Raw genomic sequence first — 22,724 nt, forward strand, 5'->3', positions numbered from 1 at the left:
CTCACATTCATGCCACCTAACACCTCGAGCCCAGGATAGGTGCCCCTTCACTCCACTCTAGTTACACTTCTGGTAGTTCTCACCAACCTTAGCAAGTGACATATTATTTGTCAGTATAGCACTAAATTGTATTGTTCTGGGAATCAAAGGTTAACCTACTGCCTACTGTGAGAAACATCTGCATCCTGAACTCACTACCTTATTCTAATAATATGATCTCAAAACTATTTTGATTCCTAGGAATATATATATATATATATATATATATATATAGAGAGAGAGAGAGAGAGAGATTGTCTATATTTATGCTTAGTTTCATTCTCATTAAGTAATTCCAAAAGATGAGTAATAACATCCTGCATTTGTTCTTGATCCACTTCGGATCTTTTGCATAATCCCAATGTAATGTAATCTGTGTACGTAGCGCATGACATCAGTTCTGATATTTCCATAACACTTGTGTACATTTTAAATAAGTATGGTATCTACAGAGAACCTTGATAAACTCCCTGTCTTATAATCTCCCAAGAAACCCTAAAATTTCTTAGATTGAGCATGCAGTGTGTCTTCCCAAGACCCATGCACTTACCCTCAAATTCCATTCTTTTCAGCTCTTCCACTAACATTTTATAATCAGCTGCCTTAATCCAGGAATGCTATACCTACAGCTACTTAACTATCTAAGGCCTCAGAGCACTCTTCCAGAAAATAAGGCAGATGACCACAACCGATGTTTCCTTACTGTATGCATGAGATCAGCAAATCGGACTGTACTGTGGCATTCTTAGCCTTCTCTAATAGACATGTTATAAATTAAGGCTCCCTGCTGCAATTCCAAGACCTGTAATTCCGAGTTCCAGATTTATGAAAAAACAACCAGCTGCAAAACTATGGGAAACAGTGAACATTGGCAATCACTGCTCTGCTTTAAAGTTAGTTTTTGTGTCTGTGTGTGTGTGTGGGGGGGGGGGGGTGACCCTGCTCTACAATGCAGGCGCTGCTATATATATATATATATATATATATATATATATATATATATATATATATATTAACATTGAGAATATCATGTGACAGAGTAAAAGGAATACTCCAAGAGGCAATGGTCTCAGACTTACTAAGTCCTTATTTTGGCCACATTCAGACTCGTATTCTAGAACTAACAATTATGATGCTCAGAATTTAATGACCGTTTCTTATATTTTTGTAGCGTTTGACCCTTACCTACTTATTTTCAGCCTGCAGTGGCGTGGCTCATCTTCAGAACCTTAACATTTGCAGAATGGAATGACATACAATGTTTGCTACTCTCAAGGCAAATGACATTTCTTTAAACTCATATTAAAAGGGTATACTAGGATTAAGGACCATCTATCTTCATTTAACTGTTAGTAACATTGTTGAGGCCCAGAGACATGTTTAGTCTAGGTTTCCTAAAGGCTCGAAAGACATTATTTTCTACAATTATTGATGTCTGAACTACTGAAATGTCTTCCATACAGCTATAGTCTTCCAGTTTAATACCTGAAAACTATTCCTTCTAACAATTTATACAAAAACAGAGGCACTCTATTGTTCCATCATGGAACCATTGCTTTTTCAAGGAAAATGGACAGCAGGGTAGTGTGTGAAAAAGAAGGCAAGTGAGGAGAAAGTGATGAAATTAGATGATAAACATGAGGAGGTTAAACAGCCCTATTAAATGAAAAGGCCTTTAATCGCCTTATAGTCACAGTGGTAAAGGTAGTTATCCATGCAAAAACTGTATTTGATGGAATAGTGTAAAATATGGTTATAAAGCAATGGGTTAGAGTAGTCTGTGTAAGCCCACAAATATCTAAAAGAAAAAAAAAATAATTTTAGTACTATGGTATAAAGTCTTAGGGTGGTTACCAGATGAGTTTCAGAGTAACAGACAAGGACTGCAAGGGTAGCAGTGAGATGGGTAACTTCATTTGGGGTACAAATGTAGTCGTAGTATGGATCAGCTATGTACAAGACTGGTTATGGTTCAGGCAATGCAGATGGGGTGCAGTATTCTTAGAGTTTGTAGTTTTGGCAGGTGGACATTTTAATCTGGTCTTGGAAAAAGCAGTGGGCAGCTTTAACTAGACAAGGGGGAGTATGGGCAATGTTACAGGTGATAATGGAGGAGTGGACTTTAGTAGACATGGGGAGTATTTTTCATTGGCAGGCAGTTTAATACAAAAATTAGTTTAAAGTTCAAAAAGCATTGACTAGACTGTATACTTGGGTAGCAAGACAGGGGAAGGGACTGAAGATGACAGGTAGTGAGAATTAAAACTGCCCAGACTATACATCATGCGCCGGTTGAGTACTGTCTGCAAAAATTCCAAGCAGAAATCGGCTCAGCCATGTGAAGGAAACCATGACACTGTTGGAAGAGTACAGAGTAGTGAGGAAAACTATCACAGAGACTTGTGACAGAAGGAAAGAGGGGGCCAAAATGAACGCCAAAGAGATAGTAGGAAGGAAGGAAGACTGTGCTAAACATGGACTTCAACGTGGGCTTTAACTCTCCTGATGACCAGAGAGAAAAGTATTACAACACCAGATACTGCTTTCCAAAGTTATTTAAAAATACTGCATACTACTTCTCTATTGATATAAAGGGTAATATAAAATGTCACTGCACTGCTTGTCCACCACCTTTTCAGAGAAGTACATTTCAGGTATATCAAAACATCATATTTCAAACTATTGTAACACAGTGTTACACTGATAAAATAAATAATTTGTTAGATAAAATGAAAAGCAAAATGTCACAGCTCCAGACACATAAGTACTACAATGCCAAATATTGCTTTCTGAAATAAATTTAAATACAAACTCAGAAACGCAAAGGCACACAGATAATACACACACACACACACACACACACACACACACACACACACACACACACACACACACACACACACACACACACACACACACACCTGTACTCCACAAACTCACACAGACACTGATATAGATCTACAATCAGACAGACATGTTCACTATTATCTAGCAATTAAAAAGTATGAAAAAATGTTCTACTATAAATAAACAAGGAAAGGACTATTTTCTATAAAAAACAATATGAACCCTCCACAAATCCTTTAAAACGCAGAAAAAATGTGCAACAAAAACCGAATAAAAACAGAGCAGACATTTTCGAAGTGCAAGAATTTCCCCCAAGGAAGGTATTATAAGAAAATAACAGAGCATGCAACACTATTGGCTGATCTGTCATTTCTCTTTAATACTATCACTTTGGGTATCATGATGATTATTATTATTATTATTTATCAGAGAGAAGAAGTTCAATAGTTTTAATAATTTTAACAATTTTAATTTTAGTTGATATTTTTCCAAAAATGTTCAGAATGTTTTAACATGTTTAATATCATTTTATACTACTAATACTATCTGGGGCATCAGCAGCAAGTACTAACATGATAACTTCTTGGAATGTTAGTTATTATGGTTTGGTGTATACAGAGGTTTTTAAAGTAATTTTGTATATTCATATACTTTTTTAAAAATATTAATGTTAGATAGACACAACTTGAGATTTCAAGTTAGCGTAGACTGTTGCTTTTATGGGTAGTCTAATTTAATCTTATTTTAATTTTATTCAGACAAGTATATTTTAAAGTATGAAATGCATTAATACGATATTCGTATTATGAAGCAGTTTTAACATGATCTGTATAGGATTTATATATATTTGTTTAATTTACCATATCTTGCATATGCCAATAGTAGCATTAGATTGTGTACAAATCTTTTTAGCTTGCACTTATTTGTTGTTACAATATGACTAGTAGAACATTATATATTATACATTTGTTTGTTATCATTGTGGTTTTAAAATAATCCGATTGACGGTAATTGCTGTTTTAATTTGAGAGTCTGTGCCTTTAAGATATCTGCGGTTTAATTACATCATTATAGCATTTGGCGCACAGTATAAATATGGCTTGAAAAGAAATTTTTATAGTTTTGCATTTATTCTGAAGAAGTCTAACTATAGTGTTGGACGAAAAACGTATGTATTTTAGCGTTTCAATAAATTTTGTGGTTCTTCAAGTAGTACGGCTTTTAGCGGTAATTTTAAGCAGTTTCTTTGGACCTTGTCATATATTTCCTCCAAGTCTAGGAAGGCCCAGTCAGACTCTTTCCTCATCTCTAACTACTTCTCAGCTGTCTGTCTCACTGCAAATACTGGGTCAGTTGTGCTGCATCCTGATCTGAATCCAAACTGCTCATCTCCCACCTTACTTTCTACTACTCTGTGTATCCGTTTATCAATCAACCTCTTCAGAACTTTCATGCAAGGTGACAGGAGTTTGATGTCTCTGTACTGCCCACAGTTGTGGATGCCCCCTTTGTTTTGTACACTGGCATGAGCATGCTTATTCTCCAGTCATCTGGGGTACACCTTTCTCTCTACACTGCTATGAGTACCAACAGGAGCCATTTCTCCCGTTTCACCCAGCACGTTTATCAAAACTGCTGTGACCTCATCTGAGCATGCTGCTTTCCCTGACTTCATTTTCCCTAGTGTTGTTCTTACTTCTTCTAGGGTGGGCTCTTCCTCTTTTCTCATCATAGGCTGTGTCTGGGGCAGCTTCTATGGAATTTTCTTCATTTAGAAACTGCTGAAAGTACTCCTTCCATCTGCCTTTGATGTACTGTGGGCTGGTGAGCAGGTTGTTGCTGTTTCCCTTATGAAGGGTGTCTGACTATCTTCTTTATCTTTCTGTCTCTGCCTTGCACCTGATACAGTTTTTTTGTGCCCCTTACGGAGTCACTTTCCAGAAGCTGGTAGAGTGTGCTCTTTGCTATTGCATCTCCTTTCTTACCCCCCTTGTTAGTAGTCCTTCCTAGCCTTTTGCTATTGCATCTCCTTTCTTACCCCCCTTGCTAGTAGTCCTTCCTAGCCTGATCCGGCTTTTCTATCTCCCACTTCTTCTGCATTACTTCTTTCTTTTGATGACTTCCTGGACTTCTGCATTCCACCACCAGCTTTCCTTATGTACCTTATTTCCATACCTGGCAAGGCCACATATCTGTTCTGTTTTGAGGAGATGCCATTCTTCCTCAACTCCATTTATTTCCTCCTCTTCTTGGGGTGCTAGAACCCTGAGTAATTCCTTGAACTGTTGTTTTTTCTCTCCAGTCAACTTTCAGGTCTTCAGCCTGGTCTCTGTTGACCTTTGGGCCTTCTCTAACCACTGCTTGCAATTAATTTTGGCAACCAGTGGATTATGCTGTGGGCTGACTGTTTCACTGGGCATGACTTTGCAATCAATAATTCTACTCCATATCTAAGACAAACCAAATTCTAACCTACAGTGAAGGGGTTATTTAATCAAAAAAGGATCTGTTAAGATATTCTGATCTGGGAAAAGCGGGCTTTTTGAAATCCTTCCAAATAAGAATAACTTGTTTGGGTGGAAAGCTTGAATGAGACAGATAGGTGAGTTAAAGTAGATAAAGCCTAGTGGTAGGAAGGTGAAAGAGATTCTAAAAGAAGTATAAAAGGAAATTCTTCTTGGCTTATTGAATGTTTTGCAAAGGGCAAAAGCCGAGTTGAAATTAGCAAATAAATTGATAGGTGGCTAGATAAGAGTGGTAGGTCTGACAGGCAAAGGCTAGTAATATTAAAGAACAGAATTCCACAGAAGGTGAAAAGGATGTAGTTAATAGAAGATAATTCTGGACATGAGGGGAGGAGGGATCAGACCTGCTACCTGGAATATTAATATTTAGGAAGTAGGTGTTCTGTAGAATTGGGTGGTTTAAGTATAAGATGGGATTTGGTTCATGCCAACCTGAACAGATGTGGTTCTTACAGAAGGCGGAAACTTTCAGGGATGATCTAAACCCCCACACAGACACACACACGTGCACGCACATGCACACACACACACACACACACACACACACACACACACACACACACACACACAAGAACAGCTATATTAGAGCACTTCAAACAGTTTTTGGGCAAAGAATAACCTAGAACACACCCATGGAGGATAAACTGAGAAAAGGGGAGATGGAACAAGCAAAAGTGAAAAGTTACAAACAGTAGGCGTTAAATGGAAGAACAAATACAAAAGTGGGGAAGGGAACACTGCAAAGGCATTGTTTTGTAATCTAATAAAGAGCGAAGTATGAAGGAATGGAACAAAAGAAAAGCAAGTTTGTGAAATGATCTGAAAGGAAGTTGTCAAGAAGTGTTAAAAAGGCTAGATATGGGTAACCCTCAGACAATGTTAGCACATGCCAGTTAGCTGTGAATCACCTTATGCAGTGAAATGAGCGAATATTAGCACAGGTGCATAGTGCTTGTCCACGAATCCAATCCTAGGTCTTAAAGAAAACAGCAAAAAGAACTAAACAAAAAGCAAACAACAGTAGAACTGAGTTTATATATTGTCTTACCAACAAATGAGGTAACTAGCAAAAACATTAATTAAGCACAGCTAGAACTGCTCAGAAGTAGAAAGAGTGTAGGGCCACAGACCCCCTCCCCAGCACACACACATCAGAAGGTGCAGGTAAAGCTCTACCCTACAAAAACAATTATAAGCTGTCATAGTAAGTATGTGACTTTTTATTCACAGTTTTATTTTTCAAAATGTTGGACTCACAGCAAGAACTCATACATTTATGATAGGGAATCATAAAAAAGTGCATTTTATATTAATAGTTTCTTAGGCATAATCCTTTTTCTGTCAGTGTCAGCATTACTAATCAGTGCCAGGAGCCTAATGATTTCATTCAGCCAGTCAAAGGTACACACTAATTAAGAAAGGTAATACAGTACATAATTCCTGGGTCGGATCTCAGATGCACACTCATATTGAATAACTCACAATGAATAGGTCAGTTGACATCAGTTCTTCACTCCCACCCCCAGCTCCTCAATCACTCATCTCACTCAATGATCTAAGGTCAGCTGGGCTGCATTCAGACCTTTGTCTTTCTGTGCCAAAAATGCCAGTGGTATATTTGTTTATACTATTGCTTTTAAATGTGGAATATACATTTTCATCAAAAACATGATAGGTGCTATACATAACTCACACAGGTATTCAAAAAGTTTATGCAGCAAATATCAAAGACAGATGACAATGCTATTCAGTTACACCACTTGTTAGGTTGCTGACAGAACATAACAGGTTAAACCTGTGCTCTTGGAACACTCATATTCAAGCTCGTGTGTTCAGTGTGGTTGGAAGGACTAGAAAGCCAGTACATAGCAGCATTGTGTTCCCTTTGCCACGGCTACTTTCTTTCCATACTGGATTTGGATGACAAAATGGTATGTAGAGCTGGAACACAAGGCATGTGAGTCAGATTCATTGCACAAAGGTCTTCTTACTGATGAGATGGTCATATGACAACCTCAGCAATAATAAGTCGATATGTTTTTTTAACTTCATGTCTTAGTGTAGTGACGAAGAGCTCAGCCCTTAGCCTTACACTCTATTATGGTGATGCTATGCAGAGAAGATACAGAAGCGACTAACTCAAGAAGAAAAAGTAAGCTAGTCTGTTTGCTGTTCAACACCCTTAGCAAATTCAGAAAGGCATTATTTAGACTGCTGTGAGTTAAAAGGTTTGTAAGAAAGCCTCAACTTAAACAAAACTGGAAACTTGAAACAGATGTCTGGCATAATTTACGATGGTGTAGATCATAAGGGGTTCAGTCACTGGTGTGTCAATACAAGTGGAACATAGCTCTGTTTTGCCCAGTACAGTTAAAGAATGTGGACAGTATTAAAAAGATGCAAGCTATGTAAACCACTTGGCGACTTCTATTGTTATTTTTGGAACAACTCTGATGTTGTCTGTGGTTGCCTGCATTGTTGTTTTTTCTCCAAACGTACAGGCACCAAGATAAAGAGTTCAGAGAGAGAAGGGACAAATTCCAGCATAAAGAATACTTTTCACCTGGAAAATGCCATCTCTTTGGGTCATATGGACAGCTTGACACTGTCTTTCCTGTGTGTGTGTGTGTGTGTGTGTGTGTGTGTGTGTGTGTGTGTGTGTGTGTGTGTGTGTGTGTATCTGTGTCTATGAGTGTGACACAGGATGCTGAAGATATGTGACATGCCATTAGTACGAAAAACAAAGGGAGTTTAATCATGCAGAGGCAGTCCTAATTATTGTAGTTTTTCACAAGACACAATATAAGAAAAAAGACTTTATGGAAGTTGTTCACTGTAAAACACTATGAAAAATTACTTTTATACCCATACAACTTTTATAGAAAAGAAACATTAAACATGTTAGTAAAACTCAGCAACTCAAGCTGTGTTCTTACTTTTGAAGGTAACTGTTAAAAAACAGGTGCATCAGAAAAGTATTGTTTTCTACCGCTTTACACAAAAACTTTACCTGGTGTTATTCCATAGATCTCCTCTGCTATCCTGGCAGCCTCCTTTCTGTTCCCTCGTACAATGTAGAAGTGAGTAAGCAGAGCCAATGAAATTTTTATTAAAAGCTTAAAGCAAAACAAAGCAAACATAGTAACATGTACGTTATCAAAAGCGTTTAGTATGGAAGAGTCCTCCATCCTGATAAATTTGTGTTGTGTGATTGAAGAGACTTGCTACAGGTTTAATTAGACTATTCTTGGTATCATATGACATCTATTTTTATGTCAGTGGACAGTTGGTACTCCTGGGTTACTAATAATACCAACATATCATTCTATTTCAGTGGAGTAGCAGACGTTGAATCACAATGCTAGGGATTAAAGCTTCTGTACTGGACATTGATGTCATGTTTTGTGTTTGGGATCTGACTTGTGCAGAGCATGACTAGAAAATCTTTCCACCTCTCTATAAACACCTGAACAACTAAAATGACACTGTAAAGAACCAATCCACTTTTTGTATAAACCCTTTTAAATTCTATTCACAGATCTATTATTTCATCTTTTAAGAACTTATAGTAATCCATGACAAAGCCTGTGAATAATGCTTTATCTGCAGCTGAAAGTTGAAGCAGTAAAGCTAAGCCAAGTATGTGTGTGCTTTTGGAGCCTCTGTATCAGCAATGATGCACTTTCAAAACTGTATTTTTTTACTAGCAGAAACAATGAAAGCAAAAGAAGCATTCTGTGCTAAACCAGGTAACAGAAAGGTATAACCTAACAAGTTGTCAGGGAACTAGTTTGATTGACACATGATTCTGTTCCTCCTTTCCCTACATATACTCTGTGAATTGATCATGAAAGCACACCAGACGTCTTGACCTGTGCCTGAAAACAGACATTTTATACACAATGTGTCTAACATAGTTTGACAATATTAAGCAAAGTACAGTGATGTTTCCTGTTAGTTAATTAGAGCTACTTTTATACAAGTTATATTTGGCTGGTTTGGTGGCAGATTAAATATTCTAAATGTGGTCTAAAGGGGGAGGAGCAGGTGATCTGAATATCTTCCAGTTCTTGACTAAATTACAAAGCAGCAGTGAATTCAAGTTCCAAAGGAATGGTTCTGTTACTTTATTGTTCAGGATGTCTATGCTGTTGCAGAGTTATGTTCCACTGATTTGTTGGCAGGGATTTCTGAATGGCATACTTTAATGAGGTGGACCTACACCTCAAGTATGTATTAACAGGGATTAATGGGAGGCGATGTAGTAACAGTCTCACCCAAAAGTAACCACAATGGATGCAACAAACTCTTGCACTGGGAAGGTCATGGTAGCAAGTGCAAGGAATAGCTCACACATGGTTCTGCATGCGGATATAAATAATGGCTTATAAAAAGTGAAAATAACCACTGTATTAATTCTACACTGAAGCAAACCAAAGGAAGTGCATGTTATGACACACTTGTAAGTAGTTTTTTCCAAAGCACGCCCATTCCAAAAAATAAAAAAATAAACTTAGGACAAATTCCAGTAGAAAGAAGAATCTCAGCTTTACAGAAGCTTGATTTTAGATGACCTACTTTTATTCCCTTTCATCATGACGGTGCATTGTTGACTTCTGAAACAGAGCACTTCTAAACATATTAGCTTTTCAATAAATGTCTGGTGTCGCTGTGAATTTGATTCCCTGCTTTTCTGGTGACCCTTGGGTGAGCAATGTGAAGTTGCAGTATTTGTGAGTGGAGAAGGGGTTGGTGTTGCCTTATGTACTGAACGATGGGATCTTTTACTGTGTATTCTAGGAGGCTTTGGAATTTTTTTCTTAACAACTATAGCATACATTATGGGCTCAGTGGTGTGCTATGACTGGCATGGTACTTTGGAGGTATGATGTGCACAGATAATGAGTTGATGCAAGAGGTTTGCCTCCATTTTTTTAAAATATTTACATCTCCACAGGTAGTATCATCATCGGTACAAGCAGTGAACAGTTGTTCAGTATAGGGCAGTTACTGCATTGCCTTAGAACACCTAATATGATCAGACTGACCACAGATGGTGGGAAGGCAGGCTGCTAAGCCACACTGCCTGTGGATGGAAGACTAGGGCTAGTCATAGTACTCAGGAGTTGGAGGGTGACAGCTATAGCAGACCCTTATGGACAAAGTATTTAAAGTGCTACATTAGATGGCAACTAATCGATCAGGACTGATTGAAAACACAGAATAAGGTTTCCCAAAAATGATAAATAGCGGTGATTTGACTATTAGCTTCTTTCTGACTACAGCTACTACTGCTGGTTTCACCAGAGCTACATGCTGCTAAAAGTCAATGTCTCCATGCTTCTGCTGTCTGTAATAAAACTGGAATAGTAATCCTGAATGGATTCCTGAAACGCAGGTCACAGGCCCACCAACAATCACTAGTCTTGCCTCAGATGTTGCTGGCGTCACTACACTTACTGTTGTCTTCTCCTGGTAGATGCCCTGGATAGCATATACAACAGCTCAGCACAACAGACAGCCAAGCCATACAATAATCCAAAATTAAAACTGAAGAGGTTTCCACAAAATCAGCAACAAGACCAGTCAGGGAAATCTCAAACACACTCCCCAGGATTCAGTAACACCTATACTAAGTGTACACCATTCTGAGTGAACAGACTACACAGGCATGACTCATACCTTCTTCCTCCTAATTTTAGTTTTCTTACTGATTTTCTTGTAACTTTAAATATTGACAGGGATTCATAAAGATTACCACAAAGTGTAGACTACATGTACACTTAGTGTAAGTTTTCTGAGTGACTAGAAAGCACAAAAATGTGATAGGGATGTTTTTGAATACATATCGTGTACACTTATTGCAGGTTTATTGAATCTGGCCCACTCACTGTCTAATCAGAGGTGGTCACGAATCAATGTCTATCTGCTCCTTCTCTCACCAGCAGCAAAGTAGTAGCACTAATCCCAAGGTGGCTGTACAAAAGCAGGTTTCAGGTTTTCCAGTGATTGGTAGTCTCTGAAAAGGCTAGAAAATAGTGTCACTCACCAGGATCAAAGCAGAACCACTAATCTTAAGCTGATTTCTGTGAAGTTGTTCATGGGCTCTCCAGTGATCAGTAGTCATGTCCCACATCCTGCAGATTTTAGAAGTAAGATGAAAAAAGGGCTACATACACTTGTTATTGCAGTGTGCACTAAGTGGGTGGGAGGGTATGAAAAAGAAGATAAAGCAAGCTTTAAAAGTCTAAGGGGAGGGTCTTCACAGCTTGAATTTTTAATGCTCACTAGTATCAGCAAATGAGATGAGATGTGAATGGAAGGAATATTCAGGGTGCAATTTACAGTAGAAGTCTGGAGAAGACAACATGAAAGCCACTAAGTTTAAAAGCAATACAAGGACTGGGTAAGTGGAAAAATCCAAATTAGTCACACAAAAGAAACAGTCTCAGAGCAGTTGCAGCTCTTGGCTAACTCACTTTAGCCAAGAGCTTTAAACACTCCAAGAAATAAATCAATGCTGAAGTAATGCAAACATTTAAGATAAAACTACAATAAAACAAGAGCAAAAGACATGAATCAATGCAAATGTTCAAACCTTAAATGAAGAAATCTAAAATAGTCAAAATGCAGTTTCAGAGCAGTTGCAGCTCCCAGTGATTAAGCCACTTCCTGTTCTGCTTACTTAAAAAAATAAAAAAATCTCCTTTTCAGATCATCCCACAGATCAGCTAGATGTAATCCCTTTGCAGTCAGAAAATGGAGGAAAAAATATTTGCTATCTTGTGTGATTCAAAAACTGGACTAAACATTTACACATGTTCCTGTTACCTAAATGAAAATAACTAAATCAAATAAATGATTGACTGACTTAAGTAAATATGTGCAGTGTAAACCATGTTCTCTGTCCTTAGTCAAGTGGTTTTCTAAAAAAAATGGAATCTACAAAATCTAGTTTCATTGATTCCCATGTTTCCCTGAAAAAGGGGATGTTTCAACAGATTGTGACTGTGGAACAATGGGGTTAAAGAAACTTTTCCTTACCACCACTGAAATGAAATCTCAGAAGTTGTATAGTTAAGAGATTTGGGACTGTGGGTGTGCAGACAGGCAATGATGACTTTTATTGATTGTTGCAGTTGATATGTGACATCAATTTTATTTTATGCAATGACTTCTAATTATTAGTAACTCAATGACACATATATGCATAAACCAAATGATACAGAAGCTGAGGGAGATTTTCAGGTTAGTGAAAAGATGATAACCTTCTTAGACTTGCTGACAGTATCCTGTGGAGACAAAACTATGAAAGCCAGAATAAGAGGTTTGGATAAGTGGGTGAAAAGGTTGATGTGCACATCCAGGATATGGAATGAAAGAGCAATCTGAGGAAACATGGACTAGTCACAGATTATATGTTAAGGGACACATATGTCCAAGTGCAAAAGCTATTTGGCTGCATAAATAAGGGCTGATATAATGCTTAAAATGTGTGACCCCTTTAAATTGAAATAGGGAAGTGCAATGAAAAAAAAAAGTTTGAGATCTTCCAATTCAAATGGGGAAGCAGAGGGGAAAAAGGTTGCAAGTGCAACTGAGGAAGAACCCCAGAAGAAAGGTGAGTGAAAGAGGCAATGAAGAGCACCAAAGTGGAGGAGAAGTGGAAAATGAAGAGTGAACTGGCAGAATGTCAAGAACATACATAACACAGTGAGGAAATGTATGCAGTTACCTATAAAAAGAAGCAGTCATACAGGAACAGCAACAAAACATAAGTCACATGTGACATTGACTACGACACGATGTTACATGGGGTCAAGACATTTAGGAAAGTAGGGAGTGATGGTGTGAAAGGAACACTATATGCTCCAGGAGGGATCAGGAGTATGGTGGAGAAAATTAGGGATGAGCAGGACAGGAAAGTTTGCTGAGGATGTTGGCCATAATTTTAGAAAGGAAGCTAGGAACTCCTTTTGGGTAGCTATGGTGTATGGATCACTTGCTGCAGGGAAAACTGATGAAAATATACTTAAACTACGAGGTACCTAAGTCAACAGTAAAAGCTTGGAAGCATTCAGAAGCTCTGTTAGAAACTGAAATAACAGAAATGGCAGAGACCAGATATGCTGCTCATTGCTGGCACTTCATGATTAGTATCTCAAATGGCTCCAAGCCCCGTTCACAAATGGAATTAGGCAATGCTGAGCTACAGGATATGCATCCCACTGCAGTGCTCTAGCAATACTTTGACACAGGTATTCTAACTGCCCTAGGCAGCAACTTTAACATCTAGCATTTTTTTTCTCTTTCCTTAAGGTGTATTAAATTACATTTACTTAGCAGGCCATACATCAAGCAGCTCAGCAGCTGACGTGCCCAGCCTAACAGCACTGCAATATCACGCCGTCAACATAAGGTCAGTTGCACTAAGCTGTCTTGTGGCTTATGAGAGTTCACCACAACAGACGATTAGTTATTCATTAGGCTAAGCTTAGAGTCCTCTTTATGAATCACTCCATGATGGTGCACATTATCTGACCATTTTGGCAAAGCCTCACACTAAGTTCTATTTTTTTTCTAAGTCCAAATTGTGGTTGTTATCAACAATGACAGAGTCTGAGTTTAAAGCTAAGGAAGTTAATAGCAAAAATAACTGTGTCACAGTGAGATTTACAAGTTACAGGTAGGGAAAGAAAAGACACTTCAGAAAGTGAAAAAGTAACCAGTGGAGTACCACAGGGTTCAGTACTGTCATCCCTTCTTACTGTTCTGACCTCTATACTGCAAACCCTGACCTATGGCTAATCAAATTCATAGATGACTTCAAGCCATGTGTCACTGCCCCCCCCCCCCACAATGATACAGACGTGCTTCAGCAAGAACTAGTCTTTACAAACCAATGGTGTACGGAGAAAGCCTCAAACTAAATGCAACAAAATGCATCATTGTCACCTTTGGGAAACACCACTCATCCACAACTTACAGCACAACCAATAACGCACTCCATATGGGCACGGGAGGATTAGATCTTGGCAGCTGGCCAACACCTCCCTCACCTTTAACCACTATGTTGCAACAGTAGTTAGGAAATCCTTCTACCTAGTACAAATTATTTCTGAAGATATCGCATACAGGTCAAAGGATGTTATTGTCAATTTGTACTTTGATTTTATTTTTACCAGTTATTGAGTACAATGCCCATTTTCAGCATGTACCTAGCCAGCCATGTTATGCAGCTTTGAAGGCCCCAAATGTCCCTGACAAAAAAAGGATACTGACCTAAAATCCCTTAGCTGCCGATACAGACTAAAAGTCTTCTTGTTATATGTCATCTGTATGTCTGGCATTCCATACTATCAAAAACCCCACCCTAATGGATGATACCTTCACAGTATAAATGGATACACAAATTGCTGAACCAAGGCTCTGAACCTCCACCTACACATAAGTAAAACATGCCTGGAGGAATACAGGGATATAGCTCTAACTACTGTCAAAGCAACCAAGGTTTGATTAATGGCCCAGGTGACTGGTTCGCTGCTAGTGAGTACGGGCTGTGCCAATACTGGTGGGAAGGAGGTGGTTCCCAGCCTATAACTGTCACTACAGTGCTTAAAAATGGGGACTCTGGGTAAAGAAAGCAGGAAATGATAAAGGGAAGAGCATGCACTGTGGTTGTCCAAGCCAGTGACAATTGTTCATGTCCCACAGGAGAAGAAGCATGTAACCATGGATGTGGGAGGAGCATTGCCTGTCCCTGTGGTGATCCAGCTGTAGTTCTGAACCAGGGGAGAGTTTAGGGCCTTAACTACAAGATGCTCTCATTCTTTGCATGCAAGCAAGAGTATGTCTGCTCAGACAATGCCACCCCCCCAAAGAGGCCCCCACCCTGGTAAATCTGAGGATTATCATCACTGCCAGAGAACAAACAGGCCCATGTACCATTAGGTAGGCTTAATGGTTAGCAGGCAGAGGGGAGAAAAATATAAAGACAAATCAATAAATAAAACACACTCATTACCCATGGTTGTTCCAACTAAGGAAAAAAATAACACTGCATCTCAATTAGAGTGTCATCTTTGCCACCTTCATGACTAGCCTTGATGACTGTATATGCTCATCCCTTGCCTGACATGTTTTCCCATCCTGGAAGTGTGGGGATACATCTTGATGGTGGTATGTGGCAAGGCAGATATGCTTCAAAACTTCCTGTGATTTTGGGTCCTACTAATTGGAACAGAGGTATTGGATTGCACGAGGAAAGACTTCACCCTACTGAGAAACATGTTGAGAAGGAATGTAGAGAAACAAATGAACAAAGGATGTTAGAGGAAATAAGCACGTACAGTAATTAAGGAGCAAGTGTGGAATAAGTACCTGTGAAACAGCAGACATCATGGAAAAGAACAACAGATAGCATTGTTAAGAATGAAGTAAGAGGTGCCATAAGAAAAGAAAGGCATATGGGACAATCAGAAATGAGTATAAGTAGGGGAAGCTATACCAACTGGCAAGAAAAAGGTATTAAAGTTTGTTAGGCTGTGACTTCCCTTCAGAAATTCCTCCATCACTAAACAGGTAACAAAGACAATTTCAGGTAGATAATGACATTCAGGAAGAGTCATCGACACCTGGTGAGTAAGGAGGGAACAGGCCTAAAGAAACAAGAGGTCACAATGACATACTCAAGAAAAGATAAGAAAGTACTTCTTTACCTCAATATTTACAAAAGAGCAGGAATGTATGATAACACAGTGGTAAAGGGTCATGGATAGTGATGAAAAGGATTAATTGAAATCCAGTGTCTTCAGAAGTAGATGGGACAGCAGCCAGATGAACATACTAGATGTTGAGAGAATTGGTAGAAGTGTTGTATAGACCACCAGCAACTCTGTGTAGACTCTGCTGGTATTGGGTGCTGCAGTTCATCTTTTGTACAAAGAAGGATTTTGTTAATTAGACACCAGTCAGCCTCACCTCCACCCCAACAAATGCCACACAAAGAATTTTTGCAGGATATATTGGTGGAATATCTGAATGTGATTTACCTAAGCACATTGGTGGAAGCATGGATTTGTAGGATAAAAACCCTGATAGACTAACTTGACCCAGTTATATGAATGGATCTCTATCCAAGTTAAAAAGGGGAAGACAATGGATGAAGTGTATTTTGATCCCAGGTAGTCCACGCTAAAATAAATCACAGAAGGTAGCTAAAAAGCTGAAGCATAAGGAGATGACATGAAGATATGAGATGTATAAGGAACTAACTAGAAGGTTAGTGGCAGATTTACCTGTCTATAAAGTTATCAATCTCTTATCCACATAAACAGCTACCAGTCTAAATGAAAATACTGTAGGTCATGCATGTAACTGTCAACTCTTTTCTGTTTTCTTAACCATCTCAGTGAAATTCTGGATCAGTCCTTAGGCTGAGTCCAGTATCGTCCATTGTTACTGGATTTTTTTTCTTCTTATAGGTGTACCTGTGCATTACTGAAAGTATGCAAAAGCATAATTATGTATTGTTATTAAATAAACTGCCCATAAAGTTAGACACAATAATTACTGCTCAGAAAACAAACAAAAATTCCAATGCATCTAAAGGAAGCCACAGTAACATTCATGGGAAAATGAATGGGAAAGGATAGGAAAAAGAGGAAAAGTATGGGACAACTCAAATTACAGTATATAAAGAGGAAACCATGCATTATTTAAAAGGAAACCACGCATTATTTAATGTACATGTACTGACAGAAGGAGGAAATGTAGGAAATGGATCTTAAACTGAAGCAGGGAATGCACCTGGAGAGGGAGCCATACAAATACAAAAATATATATAGAAATGGTTTATTCCATAATAATGGAATTGTGGAACAGTCGGGGAACCACAAATGGTGAACATGATGACATATAGAAGAAACACATATTAGTTCCATTCACAGAAGACATTTCCTCTAATGAACTTGCAAAACTAGTATGAAATAAGAATTTCTGACAGGATATGGTGATTAGAAATGGAGTTGCAGAAGATCTTGTCAAGATCACTAAAAGTTCTGATAAATTAATTGACGTGGAAGAGGGTTTATAGAATCTGTAGAAAACCAGTGTAGTATTTCTTTATAAATATAGAAGGTAAAAAGGATTCGGAATCAGTACATATTACATATCTTAATGCTGGCACACTGGTGTGGTGTGGTGTTTTGTACAACTTTTTATTACATTGGCTTACTGCATACACAAGTAAAACTAATTGCTTCGGTCAGAGAACTGCTATGGTAGGTCAGTATGGAAATTAAGAAAGTTCAACATGATTTATCATCAATAAGGGTAAAGAAAAAGCGCTGCTACATGAACAGTTATCGGATTATGTACAGATCATTTTATGTTTAAATTTATTTATGTTTGCTCCCTGTTTCCTCCAGTTGAATATTGTGCCATTCAATCACCCTGCTGGCCCTCTTATCCTCAAAGTGTAGTAACTGTAGTACTCAGTACTCAGTTGTTCCTCCTTAGGTTGAGGATTGAGCAGCACTAGTTGGCTGGCATCCATCCAGGGGAATAGGAGAGTATCTTTAAGACCGTAACCATCCTCACTATACTGTACATATGTGTTATGACCTGTAGGGTGGCATGCAATGATTCATAGGTGTTTACTAGGCTAACAACTACAAAGGCATTTTTAAGCCTAGCCATGCATCCCAAATCTCTGAGAAGTTTTGGTACTCTTGGTAAGTGTAAGCAGGGGCTTGTGAGATGAAATATTTACAAGCAGGGACCTGGGAGATGAACCATTAACAGGTTGCCTGTGTCAATTAGAGACATGGGTGCCAAGCCAGGGATGAATTTCCTGTTCCCCATCCAACTGTCCAAGTTACACTTGAATTGGGTTAGGGAGGAACTCTGCTTTACATGGATGGGGAGCTTGTTTCAGAGACATAGTAGTTTCTGGGATACATACCTGTCTCTCCAGCAGGTTGTATTTATATCACAGGCAAGGTTTGAGTATTTAGAATGGGTAATTCAGATGCTGTTTGTTTTGGGAATATGTAGGAGGTCCATCAGAGTGGCATCTGACAATGACCTGTATGCCAGGCATAGATCTCCCCTCAACAGCCTGTAAGAGACAGAATATAGGGATAGGGACTTGAGGCAGTCTGGATAGAACACTTCACTTATGCCCTGTATTCTTTTAGTGAGGAACCTCTGCGGACATTCTAATTATTGGATATGCTTGGTTAGGTACATAACAAAGGGGGCATTGTAGTTAATGATAGGTCTGATGAATGCAGAATACAGTGGAACAATGACTTCCTTGGACCTAAATGGCATACCTTTGTTTATAAGTTGCGTAACATAGAATGATTTCCTCACTACTGTAGACACATGACGGTCAAAGGCTAGATTACGGTCTATGTCTGTCTCTAAGTTCCTGACTAACTGGGTCAACTTCAAGGAGGTGTGTTATCAATATGATAGTTACCAGGGATGGATGACTTCCTGAAGGATACTATTATGCATTTTTTTGCATATAGTTTTAGTCCATGGCTCTGATACCAGTTGTTTGTCTGTGTCAGCCCTTCCTGGAGAACATTTATGTCAGTGCGGGATTCAATGACAGCTCCTAATTTGCAATCATCTGCAAATTTAGTTAGTCAGAGACCACTGACATTGGCCTTGACTTCAGAGAAGTAAATGCCAAAAAGGAGCGGTGCAAGGAACAATCCCTGAGGGACTCCAATTATGACTGACCTCTTTGTAGAGGCATACTCCCCAATTTTAACTTCCTGTATCCTCTCTATGAGCCAGTTGGCTATCCACCGGGTGACATATGTGTTTGTACCTAACCTCTTGAGTTTGTCAACAATGCCAGAATGTGGTATTGTGTCAAATGCTTTGGCCAGGTCAAGGTAGGCAGTGTAAACCATTTTTCCCTCATCCATTGCTTTGGTGACCTTCTCAAAGAAGTCAACTAGGCTGAGTAGGCATGACCTGCCCTTGATGAAACCAAACTGGGTTGGGTCCAGTGTCTGGAGGTTTACTATATTGTTATTGATCGTTTCCATGATAATTCTTTCCATGGCTTTCTATATAAGACTAGTGAGACTTATGGATCTGTAGTTTCCAGGGTCTGTAGATGGCCTACCTTTGTGTAGATTGCTGATTGTTGATGTTTTCCATTCATGAGAACAGCAAATGGGCATATGCAAGTGGCATGTTTCATGCCCGCATGTCAGGTGTCCCTAACTGGCTGAGTCCCTAGGGAAAGAATGTCTGTTGATCTTTGGCTTCCACATAGAATTCTATATGGTGTCTGCATTCTGATCATGTGCTCCTTGAACTTCCCCCATAGACAGAGGTGAGCCTTGTCATTCTTTTTTTCCTGGCCAGTTCCTGTAGTGCCCAAGCCATTAGTTAAATTTGGGTCATCTGGGTTATTGTTAGGGATTTACCCCTCTAAGCCAATGCATTGGTATGTACATATTATTTTATGACTAATGATGACAAGGTGGTGTGTCTTGCAAATACCCTTTTCTTATCCATTAACTATTTGTTTTCAAACAGTAAAAAGTGAATGTTACACTTCACCAGTCTGGAATTAGTTTTTAATCAGAATACTGCAGTATTCCAGTGGATTAACAAACCCAAAATAAGTCTCAGGTTAAAGGCTTCAGCACTACTGTTAACAAATCTTATAGTACTATGGTATATCTAGACTATCATGTGATGCTTGCCTTTGTAGTACTGAATGCTGGATTCATTCAACTAATCAAAGTAATGGTCAGGAGGCTATATTAATTTAGTCATAAAAAGCACACTATTGAAACCAATGTAATATATATATTTTTTATCAAAACAAAATCTTGCTGCACTCCAATGTGCAGCATTTACAGTACTCTATAAAACCTTGACTGGTGCATGACGATGGTCTTTGCACCACTGAATGATGCTTTCATTCACCTACACATTTCATCATCTGGAGGCTGTGTTAATTCAGTAGTTCAAACTCTTCTACTGAAAGCGATGCATTTCTATCAAGATCAGAATGCTGTACACTGCTTCCCTATGATCTTTTTTTTTTCTTAGAATCATGTAAAACCTAAACTGAGAACAAACAATAAACTTTCCTCAGTGTAAACACAACGAAAAAACACAGAATGCTTGATATCTTGATATCAATAAATAATTTAGTCAATTATTTCTTGATATCATGATATAAAGGAATCATGTAAAAACATTTAATCTTGACTGCTCTATGAGGCTGGTCTTTATACAACTGAATGAAGATGTTTTCCATCAGCCTCACAAAGTATAGAATAATGGAACAGTTAAATACAGCATCCAGAGGCTGCATCAGTTCTACTGTACTTCTAAAAATGAACCTCGCAGAAAACCAACTGACATCATCATCATGTTGAGGTTTTTGGGAAGTGTTGTCTGATATCATAGAGAAGTAACGGCCAAGTATTTCACAAGGCAGTAACAGCCTTTGATACAGTATTTACATCTGGATAAAGGCACTCACATATTCTTGCTTTGCAGTTTGTTTTTGCAACTGAAGAAAAATATGATGATCGAAAGTAGCATATAGCATTATGGTTTTGGTGGTTTGACGATCACTGTTCTGTGGTAACCAGCTGTGAGAACTATGTAAATGCGGACAATATCATTATTTAATTTCATTTTACAAGACTGCAAATATCATTTGGCAGAATCTTTTCAGTTTGATGGAGAAGCTCACATATTTATTGCTTTACAGTTAATTTTTTACTAATAAGGGTTGGGAGGGTGGCCTAATGGTTGAGGTGTTTGCCTTACAACCACAAGGTGCAGGGTTTGAGTCTCACAAAGGATAATTGGCTAGGCTTAAAATGGCTCGCAAGGGCAGTTAGTACTAATCTATGAACCTATGAACCTATAAGAAATTACTGCTAAAAAAAAAAAAGATGATCATAACAATGCAAAATACAGCACTATCATACTGGTAATTCAACAAGTACAGTTCTAAGATCACAGACAGTGGTAAGTAATACTCAGATATAATCAAGAGGGATTTTTCATAGTATTTCCATTATTACAAATATAATTTGACACGCTCTTCTACAAGTGGATGTTACAGTACTGGGGGACACCTTGGCTATTTACTTTTCTCAGTTAACATTATTCTGTTTCCTAACTGCTGCATATTTTCTTCCTCCTTCTCTACTCACTTCTTTTTCCTACTGCTTGAAACATTCTCTTTTACTGACACATCTACTTCTATTTTTCAGTTTTTATTAGTCTCTTAACGTCACTCCTTGTTATTATTCATTACTTGCTGACATGAACTGAGCTCTTAGCCAAGCTCAGTTATCATTACCTGCACAAAAATATTCTGGAGGAAAAACTTTTGCCACACGATGTACTTTGATCCTACATATTATTGTTTCATATAATTTATTATAAATGCTCTTTTGTTCATATTATCTAGAGCGCAAGGTATTATGTTCAGCTTTTTATTTGTTTTATGATGTTATATTTATCATTAATATTACTATACTGCTGTTTTTCTCTCTGGGCCTCCACTGAAAAGGGGGTTACTTATTTCCCAGCTGGACTATACTGGTGCACAAATCCAAATAAATAAATGAATAAATAATAAAAGCAAAACATCAGTAAAAGGCAGCATTTGGAGGCAGTAGTAATTCTACTGCACAAATGTGCCTGTAAAAATCCAGTCATGTGAAACAAAATGCAGCAACATTGTTCTAATAATTTGATGAACACTCCTCTCTGATACCAACTAGAAATTAAATAAAAATACAAGGAAGATGAATACAATTAATGTTCTTTTAATAATACAAATGTATAAAAAAAGATGAGCAAGAGGAACACTACCAGATAATAAAAAGTAGCACCCAAAAATCAAGAAGAATGTTTTACCGTACTTTATATAATTACAAATATCATTCAGCAAACCATTTAAAAGTGTATGCCACAGTACCATCAGCAATTGTGACTATCCCTTGTCCCTGATCTTTGTGCAGATTTATTTTATTTATTTATATTTGTTTACAAAGTTGAAGCACTAATCATATCATACCCAAATGCATGCAATCATTTAAATAACAATATCAAGGCCAGTAAAATAAAGCATCTGTAGGCTGTATTAATTCTGCTGCTCAAACATACTTGTACAAAAGATGATCCCAGGGAAGCAAAATATAATACTGTTATCTCAGTTATTTGATAAGTAATATTCCATGACAGACAAAATGATTAAAAACATTTTACTACAGAAGAAATAATAATGGCAAAACAATATAGAAT

The 22,724-nt window shown here is 38.1% G+C and overlaps 1 protein-coding gene across 1 annotated transcript in view; it reads right to left on the reverse strand.

The window, feature by feature from the left end:
* LOC122803493 (ankyrin repeat and SOCS box protein 11-like) overlaps window positions 1-8,604 on the reverse strand; it is a 279,636-nt gene extending 271,032 nt beyond the window's left edge. The window contains exon 1 of the mRNA XM_044073127.1: window positions 8,422-8,604. Coding sequence (XP_043929062.1) covers window positions 8,422-8,599 — 178 coding nt within the window. The 5' untranslated portion in view covers window positions 8,600-8,604. The remainder of the gene's footprint in view (window positions 1-8,421) is intronic.
* Between the last annotated feature and the right edge of the window lie 14,120 nt (window positions 8,605-22,724).

This window comes from Protopterus annectens, chromosome 5.part1 (genome assembly GCF_019279795.1).
Source record: "Protopterus annectens isolate FY-2018-M chromosome 5.part1, PAN1.0, whole genome shotgun sequence".
Classification (NCBI taxonomy): domain Eukaryota; kingdom Metazoa; phylum Chordata; order Ceratodontiformes; family Protopteridae; genus Protopterus; species Protopterus annectens.